The following is a 17,001-nucleotide window of genomic DNA, read 5'->3' as shown; positions in this document are numbered from 1 at the left end:
AGGAATGGGATCATGCGCTGTACCACAAGGTTTGGGCCCAAGGCCCAATGGGCCTGAGGCCCAATGGGCCTGGGACCATTCCCCGGACAACTATCATGGTTAGAGGAAGTAACGAAAAAAACATGTCAATCAAAGGAAAGAAAGTAACAAAGGAGTATGATTTCAAGTAGATTAAAATGATAGGAAAAAAAAAAATAATACAGTACATGTTATCCACCTTAAAATTTAGATTAGCGATCAGGGTACATACAAGCAAGTAGTATTTTAATTAATAAAGAGTTGAATGAAAGTGATGATTGCGGAGCGGAGGGAGGGGAGGCTAGGGTGCACTCAATCCTCTAAACTATTATAAAAAAAAAATAAACATTGACCAAATGGAATGGGATTGCATTTGCAGGCAATGATAACGACAATAAACGGTGGAGTGATGGCAACTCCAATTGGCATTTGGGGGAGGAGTGAGGAGTGGACATTATTATTTATTAGAGAGACAGGTGTGTGTGAGGTGCGTTTTTGCATGGTTAGGTCAGCTGGCGTGTTTGTATAAAAAAAAAAAATGTTAATAGTATGTTGTTTAGGATTAGGATGAGAATATGAGTCGCACCCACATTTTATTGTGTGTTCCTCTCAGACTCAGTTTTTTTAGCGAACAGTGCTTTACTACATCTACACTACTGTGTCTCCTTAACTTTAATAGTTAATTCATTTTCAACATCTGTGTGGTGAGTTGTGAGTTAGTCGTTGTGACTTGCGAATGTTACGTGATAGAGATTATAAAATAAAGAGAAATGAAGTAGGAAGGGCCAACTCCAAACTACAAGGGGGCCAGGGCCAGATAGAGAAAGCGACGGCGATTCCAATGTTAATATTAATATTTGACTGAAATTTCGATCATAACCTTGCCTATCGTTTTATAGAAAATTCCCAGCTTTGGTTGGAAAGGGAAAGAAGGGTATAGAACCTTTTAGAAGAAGAAGAAGGTAGTTACAAGTATCATATAGATACTACTACTTCAGTCTTCACACATGATATAGATATAGTTATAGTTACAGTTGGTTGAAAGAGGAAGAGAAAGAAGAAGAAAGGGAAAAGAGGGTGTGGGTGTGGGTGAGATGGTGATGGAAAGGGAAGAAGAGGGCGGTCGACTATTTAAGGGAAGAGAAGAATTTGGATTGGGATCCAATACATTTCAAGCTATTCTAGCCCTTGGAATATGGCTGGGAGCTATTCATTTCAATATCGCTATAGTCCTCTTCACCTTCCTCTTCCTTCCTTTTTCCCAAGCTCTTTTGTCAGTTTTCTCTCTCTCTCTCTCTCTCTCTCTCTCTCTCTCAATTTCTTTCTTTGTTTCTTTTATTAAAATCAAACAAAATTGCAATTTTCAATCTTTACCTATTTCTATTAACAAACAGGGTTCTGGGTTTGCTTGCTGTATTAATGTTCATTCCCATCGACGAACAAAACAGATTTGGCCGACGTTTGTCCAGGTACCTCTCTACTCTCTACTTCAAACTCTTTTCATTCCCTTTTTACTTTGCCTACTCCTATCCTATTCTATCTCTTGTCTCTCTTTAATCTATTTCTACTCTACTATTTGCCTATTCTCAATTTTAAATGCTTTTTTGCTTAGTTTAATTTTTTTTGTTTTTTTAATTTTGCAGGTATATATGTAAGCATGCTTGTAGTTACTTCCCAGTGACTCTGCATGTAGAGGATATAAACGCCTTCCAACCTGATCGCGCTTATGGTTTGTTTTCTTTTCTATTCTACTCTGGCCCTCCCTTTTTGCTTGTTGTCTTACTTTAATTTAAATTTGCTATCTTCAAAGTTCCTGAATTACTATTACATGCCTTCCCTTGCATTATTTGATTATTCTACCAACAAATCAATTTGCCCACATGTTTTTGTTTTTATAACCCATTTCAATTTCAAGCTTTTTACTGGCTTCCATAAAACTAACTTCCTGGTCCTTGCATTTATTAAGCCTTAATTTTCTTTCACACCACAATCACAAGGTAGTATTGGATGAATGGACCCAAATCAATTATCTTTCCACGCCAATCACATCATGCACCCCAAGCTATTGGTTGGGTCTTTAACACTGTCACTATGGTATTCACATCTTCAATACTGTTCTGGCTTTTATGGTGGTGTATTTGCTATGTGCACAACTAAAGTGAAAATTTTGAGCCTCAATCACAAAATGTAAACAGTGCTTAAGTTTTAGATAAATTATTTTCAACATTCATTTTTAAAGCGATTTATTATATCATGTTTGTTTGTTACCTTCAAGGAGCAGTTAGTGAATTGCAGAGGGTTCACCTTTGGAACTTACCTAGTCTACTACCGTTTCATTTATTTTTTCACCTTTGCTTTATGATTTATTGTTGAGGGTTAAATGTCATGTTTCGTTAATCAAATATGAATGTGACAGCTTGATGGAGTGACAAGGTTGGTTTTTGTTTACTGCTGGTATCATAATATCCTCTCCCAAGTTTTTGTATACACACCAACTGTCCCTGTAGGCAGGATGGTACCTCCCATTGCACGAAGTGCTTAGGGGTTCAAGGGAGGAGGGGTTCAAGCTACAGGGTCAGAAACATATTAATGTTTATATTTCCAACCATCTCAAAAATAGGTTTTGTGTACGCTCACAGAGAGTTTTCTGTAGTTCTTAGTTTAATAATTGAATCCAGAGAACTCTTAGTTTAATAATTAAATCCCTAGACCTATAATTCAATGGTGGTTGTTATTATTAGGATGAACTAAGATGTGGAAGCTGGGCAATATGATTTTGGGTGAATGCCTGGTTCAGGTTTTGGAAGATATATCAGAGAGGTGGTGTTGTTACTTGATGCAGGGAAGGTGATGGGCTGTGATATGATTTAGATTAGATGGAAAGAGAGTTGCTTAGAACACGTTGATAGGTGGTTAGGCACCTCTGCACACAGTTCTCAAATAAAAGCTCTCAAGGCTTATTTTCAATCATATACCAAAACTGTTTTACAAAGAGCTTATGCTACTTATACTAATTGTTTGGCATTGGCAGCCTCTAGATGGTTGACAAGTGTCTAAATCCTATTGGCGAATGCCTAAGAAATCATCTAACTAACTAACTAACTAACTAACTAATTAGTTACGAGAGGATTATGATATAGCTACTTGAAATACCCTGCATCAGGACTCTCCCTCTTAAGAAGCACTTGACCTCAAGTGCTCTTGGTTGCCATAAGATTTGTATGAAGTTATAGGATGATACAGTTGCCTTGAATGATGAGTTTGCTGTTGTTGCAGCACACCAAATGCCGCTGCTTCTGCACAGCCAAGTCCCACACAAATGAAACACTAAATGTAGATGCATCTGCATCAGGAGGACTCCCTTTCTTGAAAGCAAACTTGTCCTCAAGTTTGGTTGACCCTCCAGTTTTAAAGACTTTTCATCTTGACCATTGGTTTGGGATTTGTTTTCCCCTTCTTTCATTGCTAGGCGTAGTGAAGCACTATCTTGTACAAACTATGTGTGCTGCACCTTCCACCCAAGATGGCTTGCCTATTGTATTCACATGATTGTATGGCAACTTCATCACAAGGAATGGAATAACAGCCTCTTGAAACTCGAATTTCATCTCCTTTATTTAAGCAAGACAGATTTTGTTGAACCTTCAAATCTTGCTTGGTCAAAATCTCTTGAGACTCCATACTCTCATAACTACCTTTCTTAATTAGCAAGTCACAACTTCTTCCTTCAATGTTGAAATCAGTAGAAAAGAGTGTACGTTTATGCTGTTTGTCATCCTCCATTTCTTGTTTTGGAACTTTCATAGCCCTTATCGCTATTGAAAAGTCATTTTCTTTCTCAACAATAGCATCTACTCCTTTTTCCCTATTCTGTTCATAAACAGGTTCAGCCATACTTGTTATGCAATCACTCAATTCTTGTCCTTCCTCGCCATTTTGTTCTTCAATGCAGCTATCAAAAATAGGCTCCCCCATATCTTGGTCTTCTAACTCTTTAATCAGCAAAGAACACAAAGTTCTCAAATTAAAGCTCTTAAGACTTATTTTGATCGCATATTAAAACTGAATACAAATGAGAGCCTAATCTGCAATTTATACAAGCTGCACTACACTAGCAGCCACTGGATTGGCTCGATTAAAGACTTAATCTGATTGGTAATTGGAATCTAACCAACTAAAATATTAACAAAATTAGTACAAATGGATCTAAGTGACTGCTATGACAATAAAAACCTCTAACCCACTGTTTGGACAGAAGCAACTATTTCTACCGGTTTTGTGTTCAGCTACAAATGTAAAACTACTTAAATGCCCTGCATCATTACTCCTACTGGGTTATCAGAGGTTGGCACTATAGAACTTGTATTCTGCTAAGAGATATTCTTTAGCTAACTTACACGTTATCGCACATTATTGTAGTCCCATGATGAGCAAGTCCTATACATTGCTTGTCTAATGATTAAAATCTTTGCTTGCTTTGTTTTTTCTAATTTTACAACTTTCATTCTTTCACTCGATGCCTTTTTTTTGTTTTTTTATAAATTTTTAGGGGGGTTTTGTGGCTGAATTTTGAATTTTTAAGCCATAGATGCATGTATAGAGTTTTACCATCATAGTTGAAGTGGTGTCCTAACATTTGGCCAAATTATTCCACTTGCTACCCATCAGACACCATGGAAATCCCATAAACCAATATTGTGGTGGATTGAACTTGGGACTTCCAGGTTTACGTCACACTCCAAACCTAGTAGCCCACCACCTGGGTGCCCCTAGGGGGTCTGGCTGTCCTTGTTTAGATAAAGTAATAATTTTGGTCTGTGTTTCATGCAGTCTTCGGTTATGAACCACATTCAGTTTTGCCAATTGGTGTTGTTGCGCTCGCTGACCTTACAGGTTTCATGCCGCTTCCAAAGATAAAGGTCCTTGCCAGTAGCGCTGTAAGATTTTTTTCACCTTGAAGTTGTTCAATATATTCATGGAGCCTTTCTCTGCGTTCAGTCTCGCTCAACATGTCTTAGAAAATTATTAGGTCTTTTACACACCATTTTTGAGGCACATATGGACATGGTTGGGTCTTGCACCTGCAACAAAGAAAAACTTTATCTCCCTTTTGAAAGCTGGATATAGTTGCATCGTAGTGCCAGGGGGAGTGCAGGAGACATCTCTTATGGAGCATGGTTCTGAGGTTTAATCCTTTTTAACTCTTCCTTGTGTTCTGTGTTTATGTCTAGTCAATATTTACACGTATTCATCCATTTCTTTTTTCTAAAAATTGAATGCTCTGTGTATCTGTGGTTTACTCCCCAAGGTTGGGTCCAAAGGGCCCTTTGCCTTGGTAAGGTTCCACATCATTAGGGGGGGGGGGGGGGAATCAAATAGGCAATATTGAGCACTTTACTGATTGTCTAATCATCTAAGTTTTGTTGCATTGAACTTTGATCATAGACACCCCCCACCCCCTTCTCTCTCTCTCTCTCTCTCTCTCTCTCTCTCTCATGCACACACAAATAGATATGAATGTAGAGGTACCATTTCCTTTTTTTTTTTTTGGTTAAATTGGGGATTTACTGTTGTGCCTCCTTTGTAGATTGCCTTTCTTAAGACGAGAAGAGGATTTGTTCGCATAGCCATGGAGATGGGCCATCCCCTGGTTCCAGTTTTCTGCTTTGGTCAGGTATTGACTCTCTCTCTCTCTCTCTCTCTCATTGGAATATCTGGTAAGTAGTAGGTTTAGGATTCTAATTGTCATAGTTGCATTGTGCTTGATATGCAGTTAATGGTTTTGTTTTCTTGGTCTGTGATGATACTGGTGCAATTGTTGTGCAGCCAGTTGGATCAATTTGTTGCAGATTTTGAATGGCCCACATGTCAATCGCTTACTATTATGTTGACTAATATTTTGTTGTCAATAGTGCATTTTGCTTTACACAAAACAGTTAATTTATTCTTTTTCTCCGCTCTCCTCTGAATTGTGAGACAGTCACACATCTATAAGTGGTGGAAACCGGGTGGGAAGTTGTTCCTGCAATTTTCTAGAGCTATCAAGTTTACCCCAATATACTTCGGGGGAATTTTAGGGTGTGTATGAATTCTTCTTCTTGAATTCCATTTGTTTTACTTTTTGGCCTGTGACTTCTGCATGCATTTGTTTGAGAATGTTTGCAGCAGAAGCATATGGAAATGTGGAGAGATTTGACTATAATCTAGAGTTGGTTTTCTCTTTTGCAGATCTCCTGTACCATTCAGACATCCGATGCATGTGGTGGTGGGTAGACCAATTGAGCTCAAGAAAAATCCACATCCCACGATGGAAGAGGTATCAAATTTCAATGCCACTGCAACATTTGAGCATGGTTATTTATCTATCAATGTCGATCCCTTGGGAGTTTCACTTCATCACTTTTTAGTGGAATCATCCGGGTGTTGGAAGCTGCTCAGTTTGCTGATTTGTTTGTTTCTCTCTCTTCAGGTCATTGAAGCTCATAGTCAATTCGTTAAAGCACTTCAAGATCTCTTTGAGAAGCACAAAGCACAGATTGGCTATGCTGACCTTCAACTGAAAATTCTTTGATTAGATCTTGATTTGTATACCATATGCTCCTCCATTTCTATTCAATTATTATATTTGTCATAGTTGGGTGAATAGAAAAATAAGGCATCGCAGCAGTCTTGCCTGAACATGAACTCTATTTGTTTGGCAAAAATTAAGAAGCCAGCTTATTTTATTATTCAATTTATTTTTGCTACTATTTAGGAGTGTCACTGCACTTTTTGTTACTACTTATAGGTTTCACTGTACCATTTCAACTAACTTTTACCTTTATATATAGTACTTTCAACAAAAAATTTTTAATTTTAACAAAATAAGCGGATCTCAAACATATCTTTACAAGGAATATGGCAAAGGGAAAATTATTTCCTGCTAAATTTTGGGTAAATGCAACTTAGAAACTAATTAACAAAAAGTGTTTTGAGAGAGTCTGCCTTTTCAAAGAACTCCCGTCTCCTTTTCATATGGTAGGAACTTGTCGTTTTCCAATTGCCAGTGATGGCTAATGGAAGTCAACAAATACCTTTCAAGTTTACCAAAAAAATACCTTTCAAGACTTTCAGTGCAATGCATCCGACAAAATATTCACCTCCATTTTCGGTGCCTTAAAAGAGGATATTCACCTCCATTTTCGGTGTCTTAAAAGAGGGTTTATGCAATGCGATTTTCCATATTCCAAGTGGGAAAAATATTGAGCGCGGGACTAACAATGCAATTTACAGTAGTAATTTTCAACATCAACTTCCCACGCCTCCCCTCTCTCCCTAATAAAGTTGTTCACCTAAACCTACCAAATTCAACTCCACTCTCCCATAGAGGCACTCACCTAGTGGAAGGGCAGAGGATAGAGGTCATGGAAGAGATACTTCTATTTACAATTGAAAGGTGTCGATAAGAAAGCCAGAGCAAAATGTCGCATAAATTGACGAGTCATTTCAATTCAAAACCCAACCCCCTCCCCACCTTTCTTTTTTTTTCCGACTCAAGAGAGAGAGAGAGAGAGGGTATTGTCAATGTCATTCAGATCTGTCTTTCATTCCTAACTTAATGTTTTGAACTTTAACTGAAAGCTGTAATTTTTGATCCTCAATATCTTTCAAAACTGAAAGCAAATTAGCCCGGTACACTTCACATTTTCTTCGTGCACGTTCAAGTTGGTGCGCTAGCTTTTGGATTTTCCTGTCTTGCTCATCCTGCAGGCATATGTAATGTTCATTCACACCATTCAAAACAAACGAAAAAAGTAAAAAGGGCGGGGGGGACCAAGAGTCATACGATGAGCATTATTATCATTCAACACAACATCAATTTAAATATCAGTTACACTAGAAACAGTATTTTTCACACTGAATGTCATTTGGGAAGATTTGAATCTTGTTCCTCCTCCTGTTATGCCACTAGCACTGAGCTACAAGGGCTTTGAATGAATTTGAGCAACTTCTTCAATCCATATGTGAAAGCAACCTTATACATGTCAAATGTACCAAACAGTTTTCTCCATTGCATATAATGTTCCCAACATATGTTCTTGTCAGATATACTTACAGGATCTATTCTATTCCCAACTGCACCCCAAAGTATGTACTAATTTATCCAAAATCCTAATATCCATTCACAGAAGGGGACAATAAACCTCTAGTCATACTAAGCTTGGATAGTTACATGTCTTGACAACTTCTACTTCCCAACATAGTCCTCTAAGACATTTGCCATTATATACCTTATAATGATATGTAAGTGATTTATCATTCAATCCTGGTCATTCAAGTTTTGAATATGATATGTACCTTTGTTTGAGACCAACTCATTTTTTCTCTATGCATACTGTTATAAAGACTATCAAGTGTCCCAACAGGATTCAAATTAGAACCTATAAATCAAGACAATTAGGGATGAGTTCAAGCTACACAGTTCTCAACTATTACTCCTTAAAAGAAAAAGAAAAAATTGATTCCAATTAGATCTAACACTGGAACAAATACTGCTTTACGTCACTGAATTTTCCAAAGGTGCTCCTCTCACACGGGTTAGAACAGCTCTTTCTCACCAATGTCATCTTCAGGTCTCGTCCTCAGGACCTGGACAGCTCAATCCCACCTAGATACTGAGAAGCATGGCCTCTCCTCTGCTCTTCTCAGGTTGACCAAGTCCAACTGAACAAAGGGCTTGGTGGGTTGCCAGGATTGCACCAGTAAAAGAAGTACCAGAACCTCTATAAACCCTCTTAAACCCTTGGCGCATAATAGCAAAGGGCATAACTTCTTGTTGGGTCTTTAAAACGATGATTGAATAAAGAGTGATTGATATGCAGAAAGCAAAGTAGCAGGCATAAAGAAAAAAGTGGGTTTGCAAAGCATATGACAATCTATAACAGTTGCATCCAAGCTCATTGGCACCACTTTTAAGTACCAAAATCCTCTTTGGTCAAAAAAAATAATTTCAATTTGAGGTTCAACAGAAATTTAACGGATAAATCTTAATCCAAACTATTGGGGATCTATTATATTGATTGAAAAAAATTAAATGAAGCAGTAACTACGAGAAAACCAGACCTCATGGAATCATGTATGAGAAAACCAACTTGATGAATATTTCTTATAAGAGAAGAATTCAAGAGTGAACAAGGGGAGAAGGGTTTGCATTAAAGAAAGGAGAAACTAAGAATACAGAGCAGGTTGATAAAAGGAGAAGAGAGATCAGAGAGTAGATTGAGTAGTAAAAGATGATGATGATGATGAGAGAATTTAAGAAAATAAGCCTATGTGGAAGGTGATAGTTACATCTAATAGATATCAAAGATCTTAAAAGGGTGTAGCATTTGAAAAGTTACAATAGTTGTAAGCTGAACCAATCTCCTATATAGATCTGATGGAAACAAGGGAATTATCAAGCGATATATAGATCTGAGGACAAAGGTACTAGTTCTGTTACAAATTCTTGATTTTTGTCCTCTTGATTTCTGACTTTCAAAATTCTTTTGTGGGAGGGAGACAAATTCTTGACTCGGTTCTAATTGCCAATGAATGCTTAGACAGCAGGTTGAAGAGTGGTACTCCTGGTGTTATAATTAAGCTAGACATTGAGAAGGCTTATGATCATGTGAATTGGAATGCACTATTTTACCTTATGGGAAGGATGGGCTTTGGGGCAAGGTGGTTTAAGGCGTGCATCTCTACAGTTATATTCTCAGTTCTGGTTAATGGATCTCCTGCGGGTTTTTTTGGTAGTTTTTGTGGTCTTCGCCAAGGGGATCCTTTGTCTCCGCTTTTATTTCTTATGGTTATGGAAGTGTTAAGTAGATTGTTGAAGAGGACAGAAAATGGTGGTTTTCTTTGTGGATTTCAAGCGGGGTCCCATAGACAGGGGGGTTTACATATCTCTCACCTTCATTTTGCTGATGATACTATTTTGTTTTGTGATGCTTCTAGGGATCAGTTATTATACTTGCGGATGGATATTCTTTGAAGCTATTACAGGCTTCAAAGTTAATGTAGGCAAGAGTGAAATTGTTCCTGAGGGTGATGTTGGAAATTTGAATGGTTTGGCTCGTATCCTTTGCTGCAAGGTGGGCACACTGCCTATGAGTTATTTGGGCATGCCCCTCGGGCCACATTATAAGGATTCATCAATTTGGAATCCTATTATAGAAAAGATGGAGAAACGGCTGGCTGGATGGAAACAACTTTATTTGTCGAAAGGTGGTAGGCTTACTTTGTTAAAGAGTACCCTATCGAGTCTTCCCACCTACTTTTTATCGTTGTTTACTATCCCTCAAGTTGTGGCAGCAAGAATAGAAAGGATTCAAAGGAATTTCCTTTGGGGGGCCTCAGAGGATGTGTTTAAGTATCCTTTAGTTTTTTTTTTAATAAGTAAGAATGATATATATACGAAATGCTAACCTATGCATAAAGAACATAGAGCACACCTAGAAAACACAAGGGGAAGAGAACAGAACAAAAACAAAAACAAAAATAGAAAACCAAACAACATGAAAAACTAAAAAAGAGAGAGGGAGCTAAGAAAAGAAGGGAGAGAGTCACTAGTCGTGAGTCCCCAAGCCCTAGACCAATCAAAAAGAGTCCCACTAAAAAAAGCAAGCAACTGATTACTGGTGTTGTCCAAATCCTTAAAAGTCCGCCGATTCTGCTCCTTCCAAACACACCAAAGAATGCCCAACGGAACTAAATTCCAAATTTGAGACAAGTGCTTCCCCAACCAATTCCACCAGCCAAAAAGCAAATCTAGTATCGATCTAGGAATAACCCAAGACATGCCAAGAGTTCTAAAGACAAAGCTCCATAACCAATAAGTCATCTCACAATGAAGAAGTAAGTGGTCAACCGTCTCTCCACAGTGACGACACATAATGCACCAGTCCACAAAGTCCAATCTCCTCAATCTCAAGTATCCTTTAGTTGCTTGGGACAAAGTATGCTTGCCAATTGAATGTGGTGGTTTGGGAATCCGAAAGGTTGGGCTGTTTAACAAGACTTTGCTTGGAAAGTGGTTGTGGCTTTTGAGAATGAGAAAAATAGACTATGGCGTCAGGTTATAGTAGATAAATATAGGGAGGCAAGAGGAGGCTGGTGTACTAGAGGGGTTAGTGGTTCCCACGGGTGTGGGATGTGGAGGAGTATTAAATTAGGATCAGAGAAGTTCTTCTGCCAAATTTTGTATAATGTGGGGGAAGGTAGCTGTGTTAGTTTTTGGCATAACCCATGGTGTGGGCCTACTCCTTTGAAGGAACTATTTCCTTCTATGTATGATTACTCTGTCTCTAGAGAAGCATGGGTCTCTAACTTGGTTGTATCAAATTTAGAAGGAGAGAGGAGCTGGAATTTATTGTTCTGTCATGGTCCTCAAGATTGGCAAGCAACCACTGTCTATTCATTCTTTGAGTTTATTTATTCCTCTATGCCGAGGGGTGAGGGGGATGATCAGCTGGTCTGGAGATTGACTACATCGGGTGTTTTTAATGTGCGCTCTTTTTATAAGCTTTTATCTAGTCCTTCCACTGATGCCTTTCCTTAGGAGTGTATATGGCGTATTAAGGTGCCTAAATGGGTATCTTTCTTCTTATGGACAGAAGCTAATGATGGGATACTCACCATTGACAATCTTATTAAGAAATGTCAGTTTTTGGTTAATAGGCGTTGCTTCTGTTACTACAATGGGGAATCAGTGAATCACCTTCTTCTTCATTGTAAGTTCTCTCATGCCTTATGGTGTGAAGCTTTTGCTGTGTTTGGGATTCAATGGGTAATGCTAAGGTCAGTGAACTCTTTTTTCTTTATTTGGAGAAACTGGTTTGGAAAACACCGTTCAACCATTTGGAATATGGTCCCGGCATGTGTAATGTGGTTAGTCTGGCAGGAACGTAATGCCCGGATTTTTGAAGATAAGGCGAGAACTTTGGAACATCTAAAAAGTCTTCTTTTGCGTACTTTGTTTCTTTGGGCTCGTGTTTGGGGGTGTACAAACTATACTGCTTTATCTGATTTTTTTAGTTTCTATTTCCTTTAGTTCTTGATTTTCTTGTATTTGGTTCATTGTTCAAAGTGTTCACCATCGTGAACATGATGTTCAATTCTTTTCAATAAAAGTCTTATTACTTATCAAAAAAAAATGGCATATGTCAGGTATTAGTTTACTAATGCTTAATATTCGTACAATCTAAAATTGTTAGGGCAAACAATACCATCTCTATAAAGGACACTGAATTACTTTTGCGATTAAAAAAAAGGGTTCTTCATTCTTGATTTGCAAGTTGATTGGAAAAGAAGTGAAACACTAGCCAGATAGATGAGTGCCATAAAGCTGCTAAAGCTCAACCACTAAGCTAACTTGCCAAAAAGGCATATGAATTTCACTAGCTCCTTAAAAATGAACATTTGCTCGCACTACGAAGGAATTATGCAATTAAAGAATAAATTATCCAAGAAGTGCCATTGCTTTTTTTTAATAATCAAAATAAAAATAAAAAATAAAGGAAAAGAAAGCAGATGAGAACAAGCAATTAGAAGCAAGATAATGGATATGGCTGGCATGAGATGATACAGCACATATCAGAGCCCAAGTGGTCACAGATTGTAAGTATATGAGTCCTAATGATTTTGGTAATCTGTTAAACAAGATTTTGAAGAATACTAAACACTTTTGGGGGTTGATGATTAGCCAAATCATGGAGATGGTGGATGATAAAAGAGAAATTCAGACATGATAGAACAGAGGAAAGGATTCCTGGGGAGCAGGCATTGTAGGATGTCCAGAGACAATCATAGTCCATGAGAGAAATGATCGTACAATATAGACGATCATAGTCCATTCACAACAAAATAATGAACCATCACTAAAGCACTGTAAATATCACAAAATTCAAAGCAAGAAAGCACTATAAGATAGTACAGATTTGAGCACTATAAGGATTTATAAACACGTTGTAGCCCAGTGCTGAACGCATGACAGTTGGAAGGGAGATTATTGTTGTTCATGGTTGAGCAATGATCATGTAGAACTCAGAGAAATTCAGAACCATAAATAATACTTCTATAAAAACAGTTTAGAACAAGTCTGATTTGCATAATTTGGGACATCTTAACAAGTGAAGGATAAATCATGGATGTTTTCAATTTTCAACACACCAGTACAATATCATTATATTCTTACATGACTGGTAAAAAATTTACTATTTTTTTTTTATAAGTAGGTAAAAAATTTACTAATACCAACATTAGAGCATATGTGAAACCTTTTCAATGCTAATTTGTTCTTTACATAAATATTATTTTCAGTAAAATTATAAGTCAATTAAAACGTTTCCCTTTGGGATAATTATTATGAAGTACTTGTTTTCTATTTGAATGGTTATCATAATATGGTAGTTGAAATTAATCCCAAATTCAAGTTGTTTCAATTTCTTTTTTATTTTTTGAGATTCTATTTCTCATTTAAATAGCATTAATATTCCCAATTAAATGTCCATCCTCTTTTACTTGTTACAAGAATTTTGGTCGTTCAAACTTCACCTTAAGGAGTCCGTGCTTTTATGTGTAGCATAGATAATTAAAAAACATAAGTGTATCCTATAATTCTAAGTAGATAAAACCTGTACAGTAAGTTCATGCTTCACATTACATACAAAATCCAAGTCATTTATTTGCTGAAAAGAACAGAAATAAGCCTTGAGAAATGTTCCAAAGGATAAAAATAAATAACTTATTATTTATATTAAACTAAAAAGAAAGCAAGAAGCAACTAACTGAAGTAAAATAACAGAAAACAACTAACCACAGACAGAGGTTGTTCTAAACCACTTTGATGACCCCCACAAGTATTAGTTGCTACACTTCCTTGATGCAGACAATCTTCTCTGCCAGTTGCATTGACAAAGGCACTTTTCCCACTATTCTTTTTAGCAAGAGCAACTTTATTTGCAGCTTCCTGAAGAGCACCCACTGCCACATTATAAATTTCTGCAGTTTTAACTCCATCATCAACAAATTTAAGGGCCTCATTACGAAGATTATTGTACCGAACAGTAAGTGATTCTCGTGAACCATTCAACAGATTGCTGGCACGTTCCTCTAATATGACACCACTCTTGGCATTCCTTGTCCAACGTTTTAAAACATAATGAGATGGAAGAGTGAGAACATTTGTCACCCTAAAAACTGTCAGTATGTGTCTGCAAAGAAGACCAGAGAACTCAAACATCTGGCAACTGCAAGTTGCTTTCATCTCATGAATGTTAAATGAAACAAAGTAAGCTTTATGATTTTCCCCAAATTTCGAAACTTGATATGTTGTGATTACCTCCTCATCAACTTTGGTTGCCAAAAAAGTCATTGTCTCAACCAACTCCTCTTGAAACTTCATAAATAATTTCCTTGTGTAAAGCTCAGCTGCCTGTTTCTCCATGGGGGATGGGGTCTTAAGGACAGGAGCAGCGTTTATCGTATCATAATCTGCCTTGACTTCTTTTTCATAGCGACTTTCTAGAGCCTTTTCATACTGCTTAACAAACAGCTGTAGGGTTGTTGATGCATTAACATACCCGTCAAAATAAGAGTTTATACTGTCACTGCGTTGTGTTATTGACATTTCAGCAAAGAATGTATCCCTCAAGTACACTGGGACCCACTGCCTCCTGTCAACATATATTGTTTGTAGCCATTCTTGTTCCCTGAGATCATATCTATCAATTAGAGAGAACCAACCGGACTCAAACTCTTCAATGGATTCTGTCATGTTGACACACTTGTGGAGTTCTGCTTCAAAATTGAGATGTTCAGAAAGCACATGGGATAGCTTTTCTTGGCATTCTTTAAAGATGTGCCACTTGCAGAAACGGTGACGGGTCTCAGGAAGAACCTGGGTGACAGCCAAGCGAATTACCCGATCATGATCAGTGGTGATTGAGACTGGAGGCCGCCCAGACATTGCCTCGAGCCATGTTTTAAACAGCCAGACAAAGGATGCCTCAGATTCATTTATGAGGAGAGCACAACCAAACAACACAGGCTGTCCATGATGGTTAACTCCTGTGAAAGGCGCAAAGGGCAATCGATAGCGATTTGATCTGTAAGTGGTGTCAAAGGTAACTGTGTCTCCAAAGTAAGTGTAGTTAGTCCTTGCCTTGGGATCAGCCCAGAAAATATTGCTCATGCACTGATCCTCATCATCTCCCTGAACAGCATAGAAAAGAGAAGGGTTGTTCTCAGCTACAGCTTGCCTGTTTCTCAAGTAGTCCAAGAGGAGCTGGGTGTCACCTCCGAGGGTCCTTTGGCGACTACTCCTCATGTAATTCCTACAGTCACGCTCTGTGAAACCAACATTGCTAATTCCACCATATTCTTTAATGAGTGCAGACATAATTCCACTGGGGCCAATCCCAGCACCCTGCAAGGTATCTATCAAGGACTTAGCGGAACCAGAGACATGACGATGAGAGCGGAGACAGTGGACCTTATCTGGGGGGACCAGCTCATGGTTATGGTCTCTGACAAAATTGGAAACAGCCCATCTGGCAGAATGAGAATCCTGAATTTTGACAACCAACATGGCCTTACAACCAACACGGGTTTCAGCACGGGGGCGCTTGACCCTGCCATCAACATGGCCAGGTTTGTCCTTGTCCTTGTCCTTGTCCTTGTCAACACGGAAGCCCTCTTTGGCACAGACAAAAGACCTCTGAATGATGGCGCCATCACGTCTGGAGCGGCGAGACATGCTGACACGGGTGCTGAAGCCAACACGGCGGGCATAGGAATTGTAGAAGGCCTTGGCAGCCTCTTCTGATTCAAATTCCATACCCTCAAAAGGTTCGAGATTAGCGTCAGGTGGAGGGATGGTGGTAGTAGTTGAAGTTGAATTGTGAAGAAGGTGATCTTCATCATCATGGACATCAACAACAACATTGAGAGGGTGGTCAATGTCCATGGCATCATCAGCGAGACCAATCATGTCAAATTCAATGACCTCGTTACCCAACTGGGTCAGAGGTTCAAACTCCATTGTCACTATAGCTATAATTGCCTATGAGCCAAAGCAGCCTATTCATGCTACAACGATTACAAATTCCAAACAATTAAACCGGTTCTGAATACAATAGAAATAGAATGACTGAGGGAGAGAGCGTGTAAATTAATGTAAAAAAGAGTAATGAATAATGATATGATAATGATGATAGCTCATCTGAAACTGAAATCATCTGGGATAATAACCATTTACAAGAAAGAGAGAACTCAACTAAACTAAACTAAACTAGTAGTAGTAGAAGTAGAAATAGAATAGAGTAAAAGTATAACTGACCGGACCGCACATTCTTCTTCTATCAAATACAAACAAACATTTCTCAAAGCAAAAGCAGCTCCAGGCTCCAGCCAGAAACGATTTTGGTGGAAAGACAAGGCCGAGTGAGAGAATGTCACTTTGTTGGAGTTGGGTTTTGTTTTTCAACTCACTGTTTCAATTTCAGTTTCAGTTTTAGTTTTAGTTTTAGTTTTAGGGCTTCTGATATTATATTTGTCCCAACCATCAGGACCTTCATCTTTATACCCGTTCGATTCATCATCACTCTTCTCCATCCTTCCATCCTATCCATACTTTTCTTTTTCTTTTTTATTACATTAAAAATATTTCAAATTAAACTTCCAAAATTTATTATATACTTTCAATTTAAGGCATTTCTCCTTCCCACTTATTTTTTTTACCTAGTACAAAAACAGATATTAGAGGGTAAAAAGATAACTATCCTTAATATTGTAAATCAATAACCAAGATAAAATAAAGGCTTCAAATTAAAACAATTTCATAAGTTTAAGACTTTAATAAAAAAATTTAAAAATCCACGCACTTAAGAATTTCTCCTTCTCGGCCTGTTTGTGTAATGACTAATCCCTCCTTATTATTATTATTATTACTAGTCATAGATC

At 37.9% G+C, this 17,001-nt stretch overlaps 2 protein-coding genes across 3 annotated transcripts; one reads left to right on the top strand and one right to left on the bottom strand.

Annotated features, from left to right (window-relative positions):
• Nucleotides 1-805: 805 nt before the first annotated feature.
• LOC142626296 (diacylglycerol O-acyltransferase 2D) lies at nucleotides 806-6,764 on the top strand. 2 transcript variants are annotated; one of them, XM_075800108.1, is made up of 9 exons: nucleotides 806-1,291; nucleotides 1,413-1,487; nucleotides 1,662-1,747; nucleotides 4,849-4,955; nucleotides 5,048-5,203; nucleotides 5,606-5,692; nucleotides 5,999-6,096; nucleotides 6,247-6,334; nucleotides 6,488-6,764. In XM_075800108.1, the coding sequence occupies exons 1-9, from the start codon at nucleotides 1,113-1,115 to the stop codon at nucleotides 6,587-6,589; spliced, it is 978 nt and encodes a 325-aa protein (XP_075656223.1). In that variant the 5' UTR covers nucleotides 806-1,112; the 3' UTR covers nucleotides 6,590-6,764. The 2 variants fall into 2 exon arrangements, with proteins under 2 accessions (XP_075656223.1, XP_075656224.1); XM_075800109.1 differs by lacking the exon at nucleotides 5,048-5,203 and having other exon boundaries at nucleotides 982-1,291.
• Nucleotides 6,765-7,218: 454 nt separating this feature from the next.
• LOC142623363 (protein FAR1-RELATED SEQUENCE 5-like) lies at nucleotides 7,219-16,581 on the bottom strand. The gene is made up of 2 exons (XM_075796761.1): nucleotides 13,856-16,581; nucleotides 7,219-7,761 (listed from the first exon to the last, which is right to left on the bottom strand). Exons 1-2 carry the CDS (start codon nucleotides 16,079-16,081, stop codon nucleotides 7,585-7,587), a joined length of 2,403 nt encoding a protein of 800 aa, XP_075652876.1. The 5' UTR covers nucleotides 16,082-16,581; the 3' UTR covers nucleotides 7,219-7,584.
• Nucleotides 16,582-17,001: the final 420 nt, after the last annotated feature.

The sequence above is a fragment of the Castanea sativa genome, chromosome 2 (genome assembly GCF_040712315.1).
Source record: "Castanea sativa cultivar Marrone di Chiusa Pesio chromosome 2, ASM4071231v1".
NCBI classification, from domain to species: domain Eukaryota; kingdom Viridiplantae; phylum Streptophyta; class Magnoliopsida; order Fagales; family Fagaceae; genus Castanea; species Castanea sativa.
This window is presented reverse-complemented; position numbering and strand designations above follow the sequence as displayed.

Excerpts from the sequence above, each read along its gene's own strand:
- LOC142623363 (XM_075796761.1), bottom strand. The coding sequence starts at position 16,081 with ATGGAGTTTGAACCTCTGACCCAGTTGGGTAACGAGGTCATTGAATTT. Across the intron at positions 7,762-13,855 it reads TAGAACAACCTCTGTCTGTG|GATGAGCAAGACAGGAAAAT; the intron begins GTTAGTTGTTTT and ends ATATGCCTGCAG.
- LOC142626296 (XM_075800108.1), top strand. The coding sequence starts at position 1,113 with ATGGTGATGGAAAGGGAAGAAGAGGGCGGTCGACTATTTAAGGGAAGA. Across the intron at positions 1,292-1,412 it reads CCTTTTTCCCAAGCTCTTTT|GGTTCTGGGTTTGCTTGCTG; the intron begins GTCAGTTTTCTC and ends ATTAACAAACAG. Across the intron at positions 4,956-5,047 it reads AGGTCCTTGCCAGTAGCGCT|GTCTTTTACACACCATTTTT; the intron begins GTAAGATTTTTT and ends GAAAATTATTAG.